The 13,891-nt window shown below is 42.5% G+C and overlaps 1 protein-coding gene across 1 annotated transcript in view; it reads left to right on the forward strand.

Annotated features, from left to right (window-relative positions):
- Window positions 1-13,891, forward strand: part of TBC1D19 (TBC1 domain family member 19) — a 74,571-nt gene that overhangs the window by 54,485 nt on the left and 6,195 nt on the right. The window contains exons 15-20 of the mRNA XM_081020050.1: window positions 954-998; window positions 3,027-3,059; window positions 4,499-4,608; window positions 7,350-7,441; window positions 9,422-9,537; window positions 10,570-10,640. Coding sequence (XP_080876176.1) covers window positions 954-998; window positions 3,027-3,059; window positions 4,499-4,608; window positions 7,350-7,441; window positions 9,422-9,537; window positions 10,570-10,640 — 467 coding nt within the window. The remainder of the gene's footprint in view (window positions 1-953; window positions 999-3,026; window positions 3,060-4,498; window positions 4,609-7,349; window positions 7,442-9,421; window positions 9,538-10,569; window positions 10,641-13,891) is intronic.

Consider the following 13,891-nt stretch of genomic DNA (forward strand, 5'->3'; position numbering starts at 1 on the left):
ACACTTCAGGTTACATATGCTTCAGGTTACAGACTCCGCTAACCCAGAAATAGTACCTTGGGTTAAGAACTTTGCTTCAGGATGAGAACAGAAATCGTCCAGCGGCGCGGCGGCAGCAGGAGGCCCCAATAGCTAAAGTGGTGCTTCAGGTTAAGAACAGTTTCAGGTTAAGAACGGACCTCCGGAACGAATTAAGTACTTAACCCGAGGTTAAGGTGGTATATAAAATCAATCAATCAATCAATCAATCAATCATTTCTGTCCAACTTGCTTGTCTGCATGGAGAGCAAGATTGTTTCCCCAAAATTCATATTAAGAAATCCAATAGGTGGCTTTTAAAAGTTAGAGTAAGACATGTTTCACGTATTTGCATTGATCTCATTCATTGTTTGTTCTTTTAGAAGATTATTTTGTAGATTGGTCTGTTTTACAGCTCTGTAGCGTTACACCATAGGGATGTGGGTGGCGCTGTGGGTTAAACTACAGAGCCTAGGACTTGCCGATCAGAAGGTCGGCGGTTCGAATCCCCGTGACGGGGTGAGCTCCCCTTGCTCAGTCCCTGCTCCTGCCAACCTAGTAGTTCGAAAGCACGTCAAAGTGCAAGTAGATAAAGAGGTACCGCTCCGGCGGGAAGGTAAACGGCGTTTCCGTGCGCTGCTCTGCTTCACCAGAAGCGGCTTAGTCATGCTGGCCACACGACCCGGAAGCTGTACGCTGGCTCCCTCGGCCAATAAAGTGAGATGAGCGCCACAACCCCAGAGTCATCCGTGACTGGACCTAATGGTCAGGGGTCCCTTTACCTTTACTAGCGTTACACCATAATCATTCCTAATTTCCTACTGCCGTTTCACTTTCTCAACTGTATCAGATCTACATTTTCAATTTGGAAAAGTCTTTGTTCTCTTCCCCTACGTCTGTTACTTACTCTTTTCCATTGACTGTTCTTTTCACAGGGAAACTTGGTATGGAAGAATATGCTGTCTTTTATCCGCCAAATGGTAAAGCAGTTATCCTGTTGCCTCCTCTAGTGGGGAAAGGGGAAACTGCAGTAATTTCTAAGACCACAAATTCTCCTGATTTACGTAACGGACAACTGGAAACACAACAGGGTTTGACAGGAAGAGGTTCCCCTCTTTTCTTAGAGAATTGACCATGTTTTATCATGTTCTAGCCACTGTTTGGGCATGCTTAATCCCACCGTTGTCTTTGGCTGAGCATATTTTGCATATGCTGTAGTACAGTTTTTACAGCACGAGGTGGCCTTTCTGCCACTAACTCATGGTCTGGAGTTAGAAGTCTGTGGGAGCGGGCTTGCTGAACCCTTTCCCAACTCACCATGCGATTTGCAATTGTGCAAGTGAGTTGCACAATTTGCAAACCGGGCCCCCCGTATTTGGGGGACTGGAATATGGCAGCCCTGCGCTAAGACCTTCTAGCAGTTCGTCCCTTACTTTTCCCGCCCCGACCTGGCCACAGTGATCCATGTGAGGTCACCTCCAGGCTTGACTACTGTAATTCGCTCTACACGGGGCTGCCCTTGAAGCTGTCCCAGAAACTCCAGCGGGTGCAGAATTCTGCAGCGAGGCTCCTCACAGGGTCTCTGCCATGGGAGCATATTCACCCGGTGCTTTTCCAGCTGCACTGGCTCCCGGTGGAGTACAGGCTCAGATTTAAGGTGCTGGTTTTGACTTTTAAAGTCCTTCACGGCCTAGAACCCTCGTACCTACGGGATTGGCTCTCCTCGTATGCCCCACAGAGAACCTTAAGGTCCATATATAGCAACACCCTAGAGGTCCCGGGCCCTAAGGAAGTTAGATCAGCCTCAACCAGAGCCAGGGCCTTCTCAACACTGGCTCCGGCCTGGTGGAACGCTCTGTCTCTTGACACCAGGGCCCTGCGGGATCTGATCTCTTTCCGCAGGGCCTGTAAGACAGAGTTGTTCCACCTGACCTTTGGCTCATAATCAGTTTGATTCCCTCCCCCTTTTTCTTTTTCCTTTCTCCTCCTATGATGAGATTGCTCCCTAATTGTTTTAATATTGTATCTTAATCTTTTAAATTGTATTTTAAGCAACTTGTTTGTATTATTGGTTGTTAGCCGCCCTGAGCCCGGTCTTGGCTGGGGAGGGTGGTGTATAATATATATATATATATATATATATATATATTATTATTATTATTAGCGATGGTGCTGCACCGGAAGGAGAAGAGGTGCCTTTGCAAGACAGTATAATACAATCCCAGACAAACAGCACCAACACATCCTTAGAACTCCTTCACAGTTGAACTGTCATGAGTGGCTCCACTTCTGAGTTTTCGGTAGGGAGCCAGGCAGAGGGCCTTCTCGGTGGTGGCGCCCTCCCTGTGGAACGCCCTCCCATAAGATGTCAGGCAGATAAAGAATTACACCACTTCTAGAATACATCTGAAGGCAGCCCTGTTCAGAGAAGTTTCTAGTGTTTGACATTTTATTATTTTTTAAATTTTGCTGGAAGCCACCCAGAGTGGCTGGGGAAACCCAGACAGATGGGCGGAGTATAAACAATAAAATTATTATTATTATTCCTCCTAATTGCAGTGGGAAGTGCAAGACAAAGAGAGAACACTGTGTGTCTGCATGTGCAGCGAGTGTATGCGGTGAACATATATGTGCAATGAATGTGTGCACATTGTTGACATGCAGCTCTTAGTGGGGTGGCTAACTTTACATTTGGCCGTGGCCTCAAAAAAGCCATCAACTCTGAACTAAAAGAAGCCTGCAGAATTTCTGACCCTTTACATTGAACGCAACTCGCCAACCATCTGTTGTTAGGCTTGTAAGGCCTTCTGTTTTGGCATTTGAAGAAGGAGATTTTATTGAGCCACTGGTTAGCCTCTGATTTATGATTGCTAACCAGTGGCTTTTTTTGATGGCTTTTGTCATCGGTTGGGTATACTTTTGTCTGGGGTTTTTCCCCTTACAAAGCATAAAGAACTGTGGAATCATGAACAATCCTCACAGTAAACTGCAATATCTCTGTTTTGCAGGTGTAATCCCTTTCCATGGCTTTTCGATGTACGGTAAGTGGCTCTTCAATACTAGCACTGGAGCTAAAAATTGGAAGTTTGATTAATTGAATAAGTAAGTCAGTTTATATTGTTGCAATATCATATCTGTCTGTGTTTATCATACCTGGAGGTTTGGTGGAGATTAAGTTGGATTGCTGGTCTTAGTTCCAGCATTCCAGTAGGTGGGATTTCTGGAGAATGGGGCCAGGGAGTTGTTTGAGCTGTCAGGCTCCTATGTTTGGCTTGCATCTCATAGCCTTAGGATTCGGGGAATTTTTGGCAAGTAATGGGGCCTGTTGTTCATCGTTGGAGGAAGAAGAGCCTTCTTCCACATTCTTCCCCTGCCCAGGAGGCTAATTCTGATTTTTTATTAATTTTTCTATTGTTGCTGTTCTTCTTCTTCTTAATTAAATGTTCGTCACTTTATTTTGCCCAAGATAACTCAAAGCAACCTACAACCAACCAAACATCCCCACCACATAGATACATTAAACTGAAGGTTAAAAAATACATTTAAAACACCCAACCAACTTCTAAAAGGCCACAGATAGTTAAAGGCCACAGGCCTAGCTGTAGAAGAAAGTTCTTGTCTGGTGTATAAAGAGATATAATAATGGTGTCAGGGGAGCCTCCCTGGAAAGAACTGTCCACAAACAGGGAGCCACCACAGAAAAGGTCCATTCTTGTGTTGCCGCCCTTGGGATCTATCATGGAGGGAGCACATAAGGGCTTCAGGTGATGATCACAGATTCTGGGGTGGTTCATATTTTGCAACCAGGTTGGGGTTGCATGGAAGTACCTACCTATGGATAGTATTTATGTGGCTACCCCAGTTTCTTCACTGGTTATTTTACCAAATAAATAAATACAGTGGTACCTCGGGTTAAGTACTTAATTCATTCTGGAGGTCTGTTCTTAACCTGAAACTGTTCTTAACCTGAAGCACCACTTTAGCTAATGGGGCCTCCTGCTGCCGCCGCACGATTTCTGTTCTCATCCTGAAGCAAAATTTTTAACCTGAAGCACTATTTCTGGGTTAGCGAAGTCTGTAACCTGAAGCGTATGTAACCTGAAGCGTATGTAACCTGAGGTACCACTGTAAATAAATTTGTGTGACTTTGTATGTGCAACCCATGCTTTGGTCCTGATTAACAGCATTGTGCCTTCAAGCAAATCTGTCTCAGCTGTGAGACTGGCATTCCCAAAGTAATCACATGTTTAAAGTGGCCTGTTGTTATTCCACTTGTCAATAAAAAGGCAATACTTGAATGACTGTTAAGAAAAGACATGATTATTCCATAGCTGCGGCTACATTAACATACGTATTGTTCTTATTTCTACCTCCACAAAGAACTGGTGTTCGTTCAGAATATGCAGGTTTTGTTTGACATACATCTTGTGATTTTAACAAGTAGTGGTGTTGTGGTAACAAATGTCTTTTATCCTTTCAGTCGCTCCACTTTGTTTCCTGTATAACGAACCTTCCAAGCTGTATCAGATGTTTCGCGAAATATACGTGCGCTATTTCTTCCGACTTCATTCCATCTCTTCTCACCCGTCCGTAAGTTTGCTTTGAACAAATCTGAACATGCAAAACGCAACGAACTAAAATATGCCTCTCTCTTTTTACCGTGCCTGTTCTAAAAACTCAGGACCGCTGTCTATGCAAACCTTCGCTTTGTTTGACTTGTACAAAAATATTTTAAAATGTAGACCTCTGTGTTGATAAAATCTCTTGCGTATTAAATATGAACATACAAGACAGCTTTATACTGTCAGTTTATTGGCCTGTTTCATAGGGATAATAGAATCACAAGTGTTGGAAGAGACCCTGAGGATCATCTAGTCCAGGCCCCTACAATGCAGGAACATTGTGATAGGAATTTTGAGGTCTTAGATATATGTTATATGATATATGTTAAATGTTCATAAGTGTACCAACCAAGCACATACATAGATCAGCACAGGAAGACTGACCTGGAACCATTTTGATTCCCAAACTGACCAAATGTTTTCTCTGCAAGGTCAAAAGAAAATGGAAAAGCCTCCCCTCCTCCTTGTCTTTTCCTTCACAAATCCTGTCTTAAGGGTATGTCTGTTTGAATAGGGTGTGAGCCTGTGACCTGGTCCAGGAACTAAATATTTATCACTACAAAAGAATGGCCAGGCTCCCCAGGCAATCCAATCAAGTAACCTGCCAGACAGGAGATAAATAACAACAGAAGAAAAACAACATTCAAATTTCTGTTTTAAGACCGCCTTTTCTCTGATGTAGGTATGATGTATCTGAGGGGTGGTCTTAGGTTACACCCCTTCTGTGATGTATGTATGATGTTTCTGGGGGTGGTCTTGATCTACAGGGTGGCAATTTCAAAAGTCTTCATATGGCCTTGCACACCATTTTTCTGGGTTCCTCCTCTCTCTTGCGGGTGAGGGGAGCACCCTGTTGCAACAGATCAATAAAGATCAAGCTTATTAGCTGCTTTGCTTCTCAATATTCTCTGGTTGGCCTCTGTTATTCTCTCCTACGAATAGGGAACCTATGTAAGGACTCTATATGGGCTCTTGGATACCCCATAAGGGAAAAGGGCAGTTTTTGTTTACAACAACATGCAGGTGTCCCTTTTAGGGATCGAACCTGCAACCTTGGTGTAAACCATGCTCTAGCCAACTGAGCTATAGAAGAAACAGTTTAAAGCCTCAGCTGGATGTCTTTTCCAATCCTGCTGAGATTCTTCAACTAGAGATCTGGAGTTTGAACCTGGGACCTAATAATAATAATAATAATTTATTATTTATACCCCGCCCATCTGGCTGGGTTTCCCAGCCACCCTGGGCGGCTTTCAGCAGAATATTAAAATACAATCTATCATGTCATTTTGCATGCAAAACTATGCTACCATGTGTCGGTTTAAAAGGCAAACACATTTCTTGCGGCCTGAGCTTTTTTTGAGCTAGGTTCCACTTTGTGAGATTTGTAAAGCATTATAAAAAAACCTGACAGATGTATACGTACAGGGATAGAAAAGAATTTCAGAAATGGGAGTGAGTTTGGAAACGAAGTCTCGCAGTCCTTGGGTCATGTTCAACCGCAGCTAACATACTGAGCCTTCAATGCCAACATCCTCTTCAGTTTGAGATTGTAATTTAATTACCTGATGCAAAATTACCCAGGTTAATTTTATCCAGGGTTAACAGGAGTTGCTCGCAACTTAAAACCTAGGCAGGGAGAAAGGTGTTATGTCTGAATCAGGACAGAGTGTTTCCCACACATTAAATGTTCTGGAGAAGTTTGATATATTCTATCCAGGGGATTAATTTAGGTTGGCTCTGGGAGGGATTCAAATGAGTTTTTGCGTTCATGGAACAAGATTCTCCCCTCCCTTTGTGTGTTCACACAACCCCTAAATCTGCTCTGGAGCATTGGGAGAATTTCCAGCACAGGTTTATGGGGTACACAGTGAGAAGATAGGGAGGGAAAGCCCGGGGGGGGGGAGATTATTAAGTTGTTTTTGTTTTTGTTATGTATTTTACATTTTTATATTGTGATTTTATGTTGTAGATGCCCTGAGACCTGCAGGTATAGGGTGCAAGGCTATGTAAATACTGTGATTTCACAGGGACTCAGAAAAAGCATTGGGTACTAAATTTGGCTTCCTAAGAATCTTTTAGCTTTCATTTAAAAAAAAACAAAACAAAACAAGAACATAATTCTCATGCTTTTGGTTGCGAATAAATGCTGGAAGATGTAATATCTACAGAATCCTAGGAAGTAGGGTGGAATCCCAACTTCCTCATGACAAACAACACCAGGATAAATTATGTAAAACAGGAAAAATGGCAAAATAACAGGAAAAAATTGAAGCTTTGCTATTCCGTAAAACTAATATCCATCACAGAATTCATTTTTTCTTATTTTAGTGTGGAGTGCATGTAGTGCTGATTTTGTGGTTTAAACCTATATTTAAGAAAACTCATGCTGAAATCAAGATTATTTTTATATATTAATTTTGTTGGCCTTAAATGCCGGTTTGTTGCCCTTCATTGCATGTATCTAGGAAAGAATCTGTTGTCTGTGTCTGCAACCGACAATGTTTTAATATGAAAAATTCCACAACCTCACTTTATCAAATCTTACTGTACTACTTTGACTTGTTATATGTATGTTTTCAATCTATGCATGAACTACATTGGGTATTTTTTCACTATCTATCTTTAAAACTCATTAGTAGTAAGAGGTACACTTGTTGTATGGTTGTGCTTTTATAAAAAGTAAATTATTATACTCTTTCTTTTTTAAAGGGCATTGTATCATTATGTTTGCTGTTTGAAACCCTTCTCCAAACCCATCTACCACAGCTGTTTTATCACCTTCGAGAAATAGGAGCACAGCCGTAAGTATTTTCCCTTACCTTTAAAAACTGACACCATCGTCATCATTATATTTGCATGCCAACTTTCTGTAGTTAAACCCATGCTCGAGGCAGCTTACAACTTGAAAAGGTTTACTAAATTACAAATACAGTGGTACCTTGGTTCTCAAACTTAATCCATTCCCGAAGTCCGTTCCAAAACCAAAGCGTTCCAAAACCAAGGCACGCTTTCCCGTAGAAAGTAATGCAAAATGGATTAATCCGTTCCAGACTTTTAAAAAGAACCCCTAAAATGAAAGCAAAAATCAATGTGCTGTACTATAAAATAAATAAGACAGTGTTATAGATGATAAAAATTAAACTTATTTTTTTCCTGACCTGCACTGAAGATAATAATAATAATAATTTATTATTTGTACCCCGCCCATCTGGCTGGGTTTCCCCAGCCACTCTGGGCGGCTTCCACATAGACCAAAAATACACTAAGATGTCACACATTAAAAACTTCCCTGAACAGGGCTGCCTTAAGATGTCTTCTGAATGTCAGGTAGTTGTTTATCTCTTTGACATCTGATGGGAGGGCGTTCCACAGGGCGGGCGCCACTACCGAGAAGGCCCTCTGCCTGGTTCCCTGTAGCTTTGCTTCTCACAATGAGGGAACCGCCAGAAGACCCTTGGCGCTGGACCTCAGCGTCCGGGCAAAAAGATGGGGGTGGAGACGCTAGTCATTGTTTGGATGGGGGGCTTTTATCCATTTCTGCAGTCACACAATCAATCAATCAATCAATCAATCAGTAGCTGAACTGGGTTCCACATGGTCACAAAAACAAATGAACCGAAAAAGCCTCAAAAGCAAAAAATGCAAAATAAATAGCAAAAACAAAAGCACCAAATATAAGCTCCAAATATCACCTCAGAACACTGCAATCGGAAACAGATGGCTTGAATTACAATGGGGGGACGCAAATTAGCAGTGCAACAGTTAAAAACAGAAATGGAAGGTTTCGATTACAATGGGGGACGCAAATTAGCAGTGCGACGGTAGAAACAGAAGCTCAGGACTCAAAACGGAGCACGTTTGACTTTTGAAGCAAAGTTTGCAAACTGGAACACAGACTAAGCTGTTCGAAAACCGAGGTACCACTGTATAACATAACTAGTCATAAACAATTGAGAATGTTGACAATAGGATCTAGGGAGGGGATGATGGGAAATCTCGAAATTCAGAGAAATCTCTTTATATGGCTATGTATTTGGTATTGTTATAACTTTACACTTGTAAAATCAAATAAAAATGATATACCATATTTTTTCATGTATAACACGCCCCAGTGTATAAGACGCCCCCTATTTTTGGAGACTTAAAATTAAGAAAATGGGGGGAGATTGCCCTCGTGTATAAGACTACCCCTCTTTTTAACATTATTTTTAGTAAAAAAAAACCTAGTCTACACGGAAAAGTACAGTATATAATTCCTCCCTTGGGATCCACAACGGAATCAGATGTGGGTAGGAACACTAGAAATATCACAATTCAAATACAGGTTTAAAAAGTTAAGAAGCGGGTCCCAAAACATGGGTTAAAGATGATTTTTCAGGTCTGAAAAAGACTCCTGCTTCAAGGTACAAACTCAGAGTAACAAAAATCAAGGTTGACATCTTTGCTTACCTGCGTGGAGACACATAACATTTGCTGTTACCCTAAGGAGAATGCATTTACAGTAGATGCTAAACAGTACTTTCTTTTTCGATTTTGAATATTGAAATACTGTTAAGCTCAAGAAGCAGATAGCAAATAGATTCTGAATGAGTGAACTGAGTGTATCATGCCAGATTTAGCATTAAGAAGAATTACTTTCTTTAGTTGGCTTTGGCTTTAGCTGTGCTCTTTTCCGTTTAAGGCTCAGAAATCCACATAAGCACATCTAAGTCAAAAGGCAAATCCACTGTGATTGTATGTTATGGGGAAATATAACAGTGTGTGTTTCTTTCCACTCATAGTCTAAGGATATCATTTAAATGGATGGTACGAGCATTCTCCGGCTACTTAGCTACAGATCAGCTTCTGCTTTTGTGGGACAGAGTTCTGGGATACAACTCTCTGGAAATTCTTGCTGGTAATGAAAACATATTTTGTTGATGGTATTGACATTCTCCCTTTTTAAAGAAAAATGATATCAACACAAGAGGCTTCAGTATCCTCGTGTGCAATTGCATGGTTTCAGTAGCTTTTCATTGTGTGACCTCCGACTCAGTGTCTTAAAACTTAGAATTTTGGAAACGGAGAGTGGCTGGGCCTCTGTCCTGTTCACTCACTTCTGCTATTCTGAGAAGTGGCATAAAAGTAAAGGGACCCCTGACCATTAGGTCCAGTCATGGCCGACTCTGTGGTTGTGGCGCTCATCTCGCTTTACTGGCCGAGGGAGCCGGCGTACAGCTTCCAAGTCATGTGGCCAGCAGGACTAAGCCGCGTCTGGCAAACCAGAGCAGCACACGGAAACGCCATTTACCTTCCCGCCGGAGCGGTCCCTATTTATCTACTTGCACTTTGACGTGCTTTCAAACTGCTAGCTAGGTTGGCAGGAGCAGGGACCGAGCAACGGGAGCTTCGAACTGCCGACCTTCTGATTGGCAAGCCCTAGGCTCTGTGGTTTAGACCACAGCGCCACCCGTGTCCCGTTTATAATACAAATACTAATACCAATCATTCAAATACTGCATTATATAATTTAGGTAGTCCCCCGCGTGCTAGATTTAATGGTGTGATGATTTTCTTTATTTCTGCGTTGCAGAAGCTTATTAATTTCAGTTATATTCTGGTCAAAATAATAATCCCTTATACAACAGCTGCAATATTAATAACTTCTATTCGTGTTGACACATGATTTATAGAACTACAAGTAAGGCAAATATCACATTAAGAAATTCTTAATATATTTATTCTGTTGAGCACTTTAAGTGACTTTCTCGTACGTCTTTTCTTTAAAACGAAACTGTCACAAATGGACTAGAATGGCGCATTTAAGCTGGCTATATAATATTTCCCAAACTAAGTATTACTGAATTGAACGTAAAGAATAGCTAGACCAAAATATCTGTAGCAACTAATTAGTAGGCCGCCAGTCTAAATATTGTGCATTCTTTTTCAGTCCTGGCAGCTGCTGTGTTTGCTTTCCGGGCTGTGAATCTAATGGAGGTGACATCACTGGCTGCAGCTGAAGTAAGGATAAGTTTCAGTGGGAGAAAATGGAAATAGTTTGTGACATCTTGCCAACCACAGTAATTTAAGCTCCGTGTGCACATAGCATGCAATGTGAGGCTCTCTGCTGAAATTCTTATCTCGGCTAAATATTCAAAGGAAGTTATGAAAATATATGGATGAAGCTCATGATACTCCTATGACAAATACAAAGGAGAATGTTTAAACTGGGTTATAAACACGATGAAATAATTGAATTATTTTTTTCAATTACACTTAGGGCCTTTCATATACTTTTGAGTGTACGCTTTTTAAAATATGCACCACTGTTCTGAGAGGTATGATAGAGAAATTCCTAAATCTACTTTAGGGCAATACTTTTATTAGGCCAACCAAAGCATGCAAGTTTTCGAGTCTTGTTGAACTTCAGTCAGGGCAGAGGCTGAACAAGGCAGGTGGAGAGGATAGAAACTGGCTGGTGGTGAAGCTCTGAATCTTCATCTGCTAAGAGCCTTCCAGAATATTGGAGGAAGTAGCAAGTATTCAGATGAGGCTTTCTCCCTCGTTGCTTTGTTTTACCATCTAGCCTGATAAAGGCTATTTTGGGACATGTCAGTTGCCTTAATAAATGGTAAAGTAAAGGTAAAGGGACCCCTGACCATTAGGTCCAGTCGTGGCCGACTCTGGGGTTGCGGCACTCATCTCTCTTTATTGGCCGAGGGAGCCGGCGTACAGCTTCCGGGTCATGTGGCCAGCATGACTAAGCCGCTTCTGGAGAACCAGATCAGCACACGGAAACGCCGTTTACCTTCCTGCCGGAGCGGTACCTATATATCTACTTGCACTTGACGTGCTTTCAAACTGCTAGGTTGGCAGGAACAGGTGCCGAGCAACGGGAGCTCACCCCGTCACGGGGATTCGAACCGCCGACCTTCTGATCGGCAAGTCCTAGGCTCTGTGGTTTAACCCACAGCGCCACCTGCGTCCCTTAATAAATGGTACTGCCCTAATAATGGATTTTGGAACCCTTTTCCTGGGCCAACATGACTACTTTTTAACTTTTTTTGAAAAAAATATGTTTACTACAAACCATTTCTGCTATGTGTAGGTTTTCAAGAGACAATATAACACTCTCACAGTGCAATTCTAAACACCTGCTCAGAAGTAACTTCACTTCTCGCAGTGAAGGAACCGCCAGAAGGCCCTCAGAGCTGGACCTCAGTGTCCAGACTGAACAATGGGGGTGGAGACGCTCCTTCAGATATACTGGGCCGAGGCTGTTCAGGGCTTTAAAAGTCAGCACCAACACTTTGAGTTGTGCTCAGAAACGTACTGGGAGCCAATGTAAATCTTTCAGAACAGGTGTGATATGGTCTTGGCGGCAACTCCCAGTCACCAGTCTAGCTGCCACATTCTGGATTAGTTGTAGTTTCCGGGCCACCTTTAAAGGTAGCCCAAGTTAGAGTACATCACAGTAGTCCAAGCGGGAGATAACCAGAGCATGCACCACTCTGGCGAGACAGTCCGCGAGCAGGTAGGGTCTCAGCCTGCGTACCAGATGGAGCTGGTAGACAGCTGCCCTGGACACAGAATTGACCATGCATAATTTTACACATCAAAATTATGTGCAAATGTTGTAACCTCTTCTTGTAGGGGAGGTTTTCCAGCTTCCTTAGCATTTTGGTTGCCAGTTTCCATGTCTCCAAAATCCTGATGATAGTTATTACGAGTTTGGTCACACCATTGTTTTCTTCTCCTTTCCTAATGATCCATGGTGTAGAACAGTGTTTCCCAACCTTGGGCCTCCAGCTGTTTTTGGACTACAACTCCCATCATCCCTAGCTAGCAAGACCAGTGGTCAGGGATGATGGGAATTGTAGTTCAAAAACAGCTGGAGGCCCAAGGTTGGGAAACACTGGTGTAGAATCCACCTTCTTCATAGCTGCTGCAATACTGTGTGGACGTCTTCACCTAGCTATTAGCCATGACCCCAAGATCTCATTCCTGCCAGTCACTGCTGACTCAGTGTATATTATTATTATTGAATTTATATACCACCCTATGCCTGGAGGTCTCAGGGCAGTTCACAGAACAAAATCCAAATATAAAACCACAAAATTTATAATCAAAATAAAAACAACCCAATAACCCCCCCCCCCAAAAAAACCCACATTTTAAAAGGTCAGGGGTGCCCAAACTTTTTTCAAAGAGGGCCAGATTTGATGGAGTGAACATGCATGAGGGCCAACCAAAGTTGTTGACTTTTTTTAGGATTGAAGTCTTTTGGGGGGGATTTTACCCCAGGAAATAAACTGCCGGGGCCGAATTAAACTGTCTGGCGGGCCAGATTAGGCCCCCCAAACGGACTTTGGACATGCCTGGCATAGGATATCTATCAAATCAACCAAAGGCCCAGTTAAAAAGGAACATTTTCCCCTGGGGCCTAAAGGTTTATAATGAAGTTAGGATATTTTGCCCCAATGTACGACACTTTATACATACTTGCACTGAATCACATTTTCCCATTTTATTCCCCATTTGTCCAAACCCTAATTCTCTCTAAGAGCAGCGGAACTACCAACTGGAAACTGGCATTTCCTTACTGTATCATTAAAGGTCTCCCTTTTTGTTTCTCTCATCTTACCTGTATTAGTCACCTTGCCTTCAAAGGAATGAACTTTGTCCTGAAGAGCTAGTTTTTCAGTTATTGCATCATGTTGACACAAGTTGTACCCAACAGGCAGATAGTTGTACATGTGGCAATCTGGGTGACATTCTAATTTCGGATTTTCCTTTTGGGGATTTCTTTTTTTAAGCTGAGTCCAGTGCTGTGAGGTTTGGTGAGGTTTTCTGAAAAGCTTCCTGGCCCCACAGTGTTGGCAAACTTGCAAAAGTTCTTAACTTTCCCAACTCCTTAATTCAATGCTTCATCTCTTGGGGCCCAGCTCATCTGCAGAGCTCTCTCCAGACTTTTACTAAATATGGCTAGCTTTCCCCCAGTTAGGTAAAATGACTGGCCTTCAAAAAAGGGGTGGCGCTGTGGGTTAAACCACAGAGCCCAGGACTTGCCAATCGGAAGGTCGGCGGTTCAAATCCCTGCGACAGGGTGTGCTCCCGTTGCTCGGTCCTAGCTCCTGCCAACCTAGCAGTTCAAAAGGACATCAAAGTGCAAGTAGATAAATAGGTACCACTCTGGCAGGAAGGTAAACGGCGTTTCCGTGCACTGCTCTGGTTCGCAGAAGCGGCTTAGTCAAGCTGGGCACATGACCCGG

Source organism: Podarcis pityusensis (genome assembly GCF_964106645.2).
Source record: "Podarcis pityusensis genome assembly, chromosome: 9".
NCBI classification, from domain to species: domain Eukaryota; kingdom Metazoa; phylum Chordata; class Lepidosauria; order Squamata; family Lacertidae; genus Podarcis; species Podarcis pityusensis.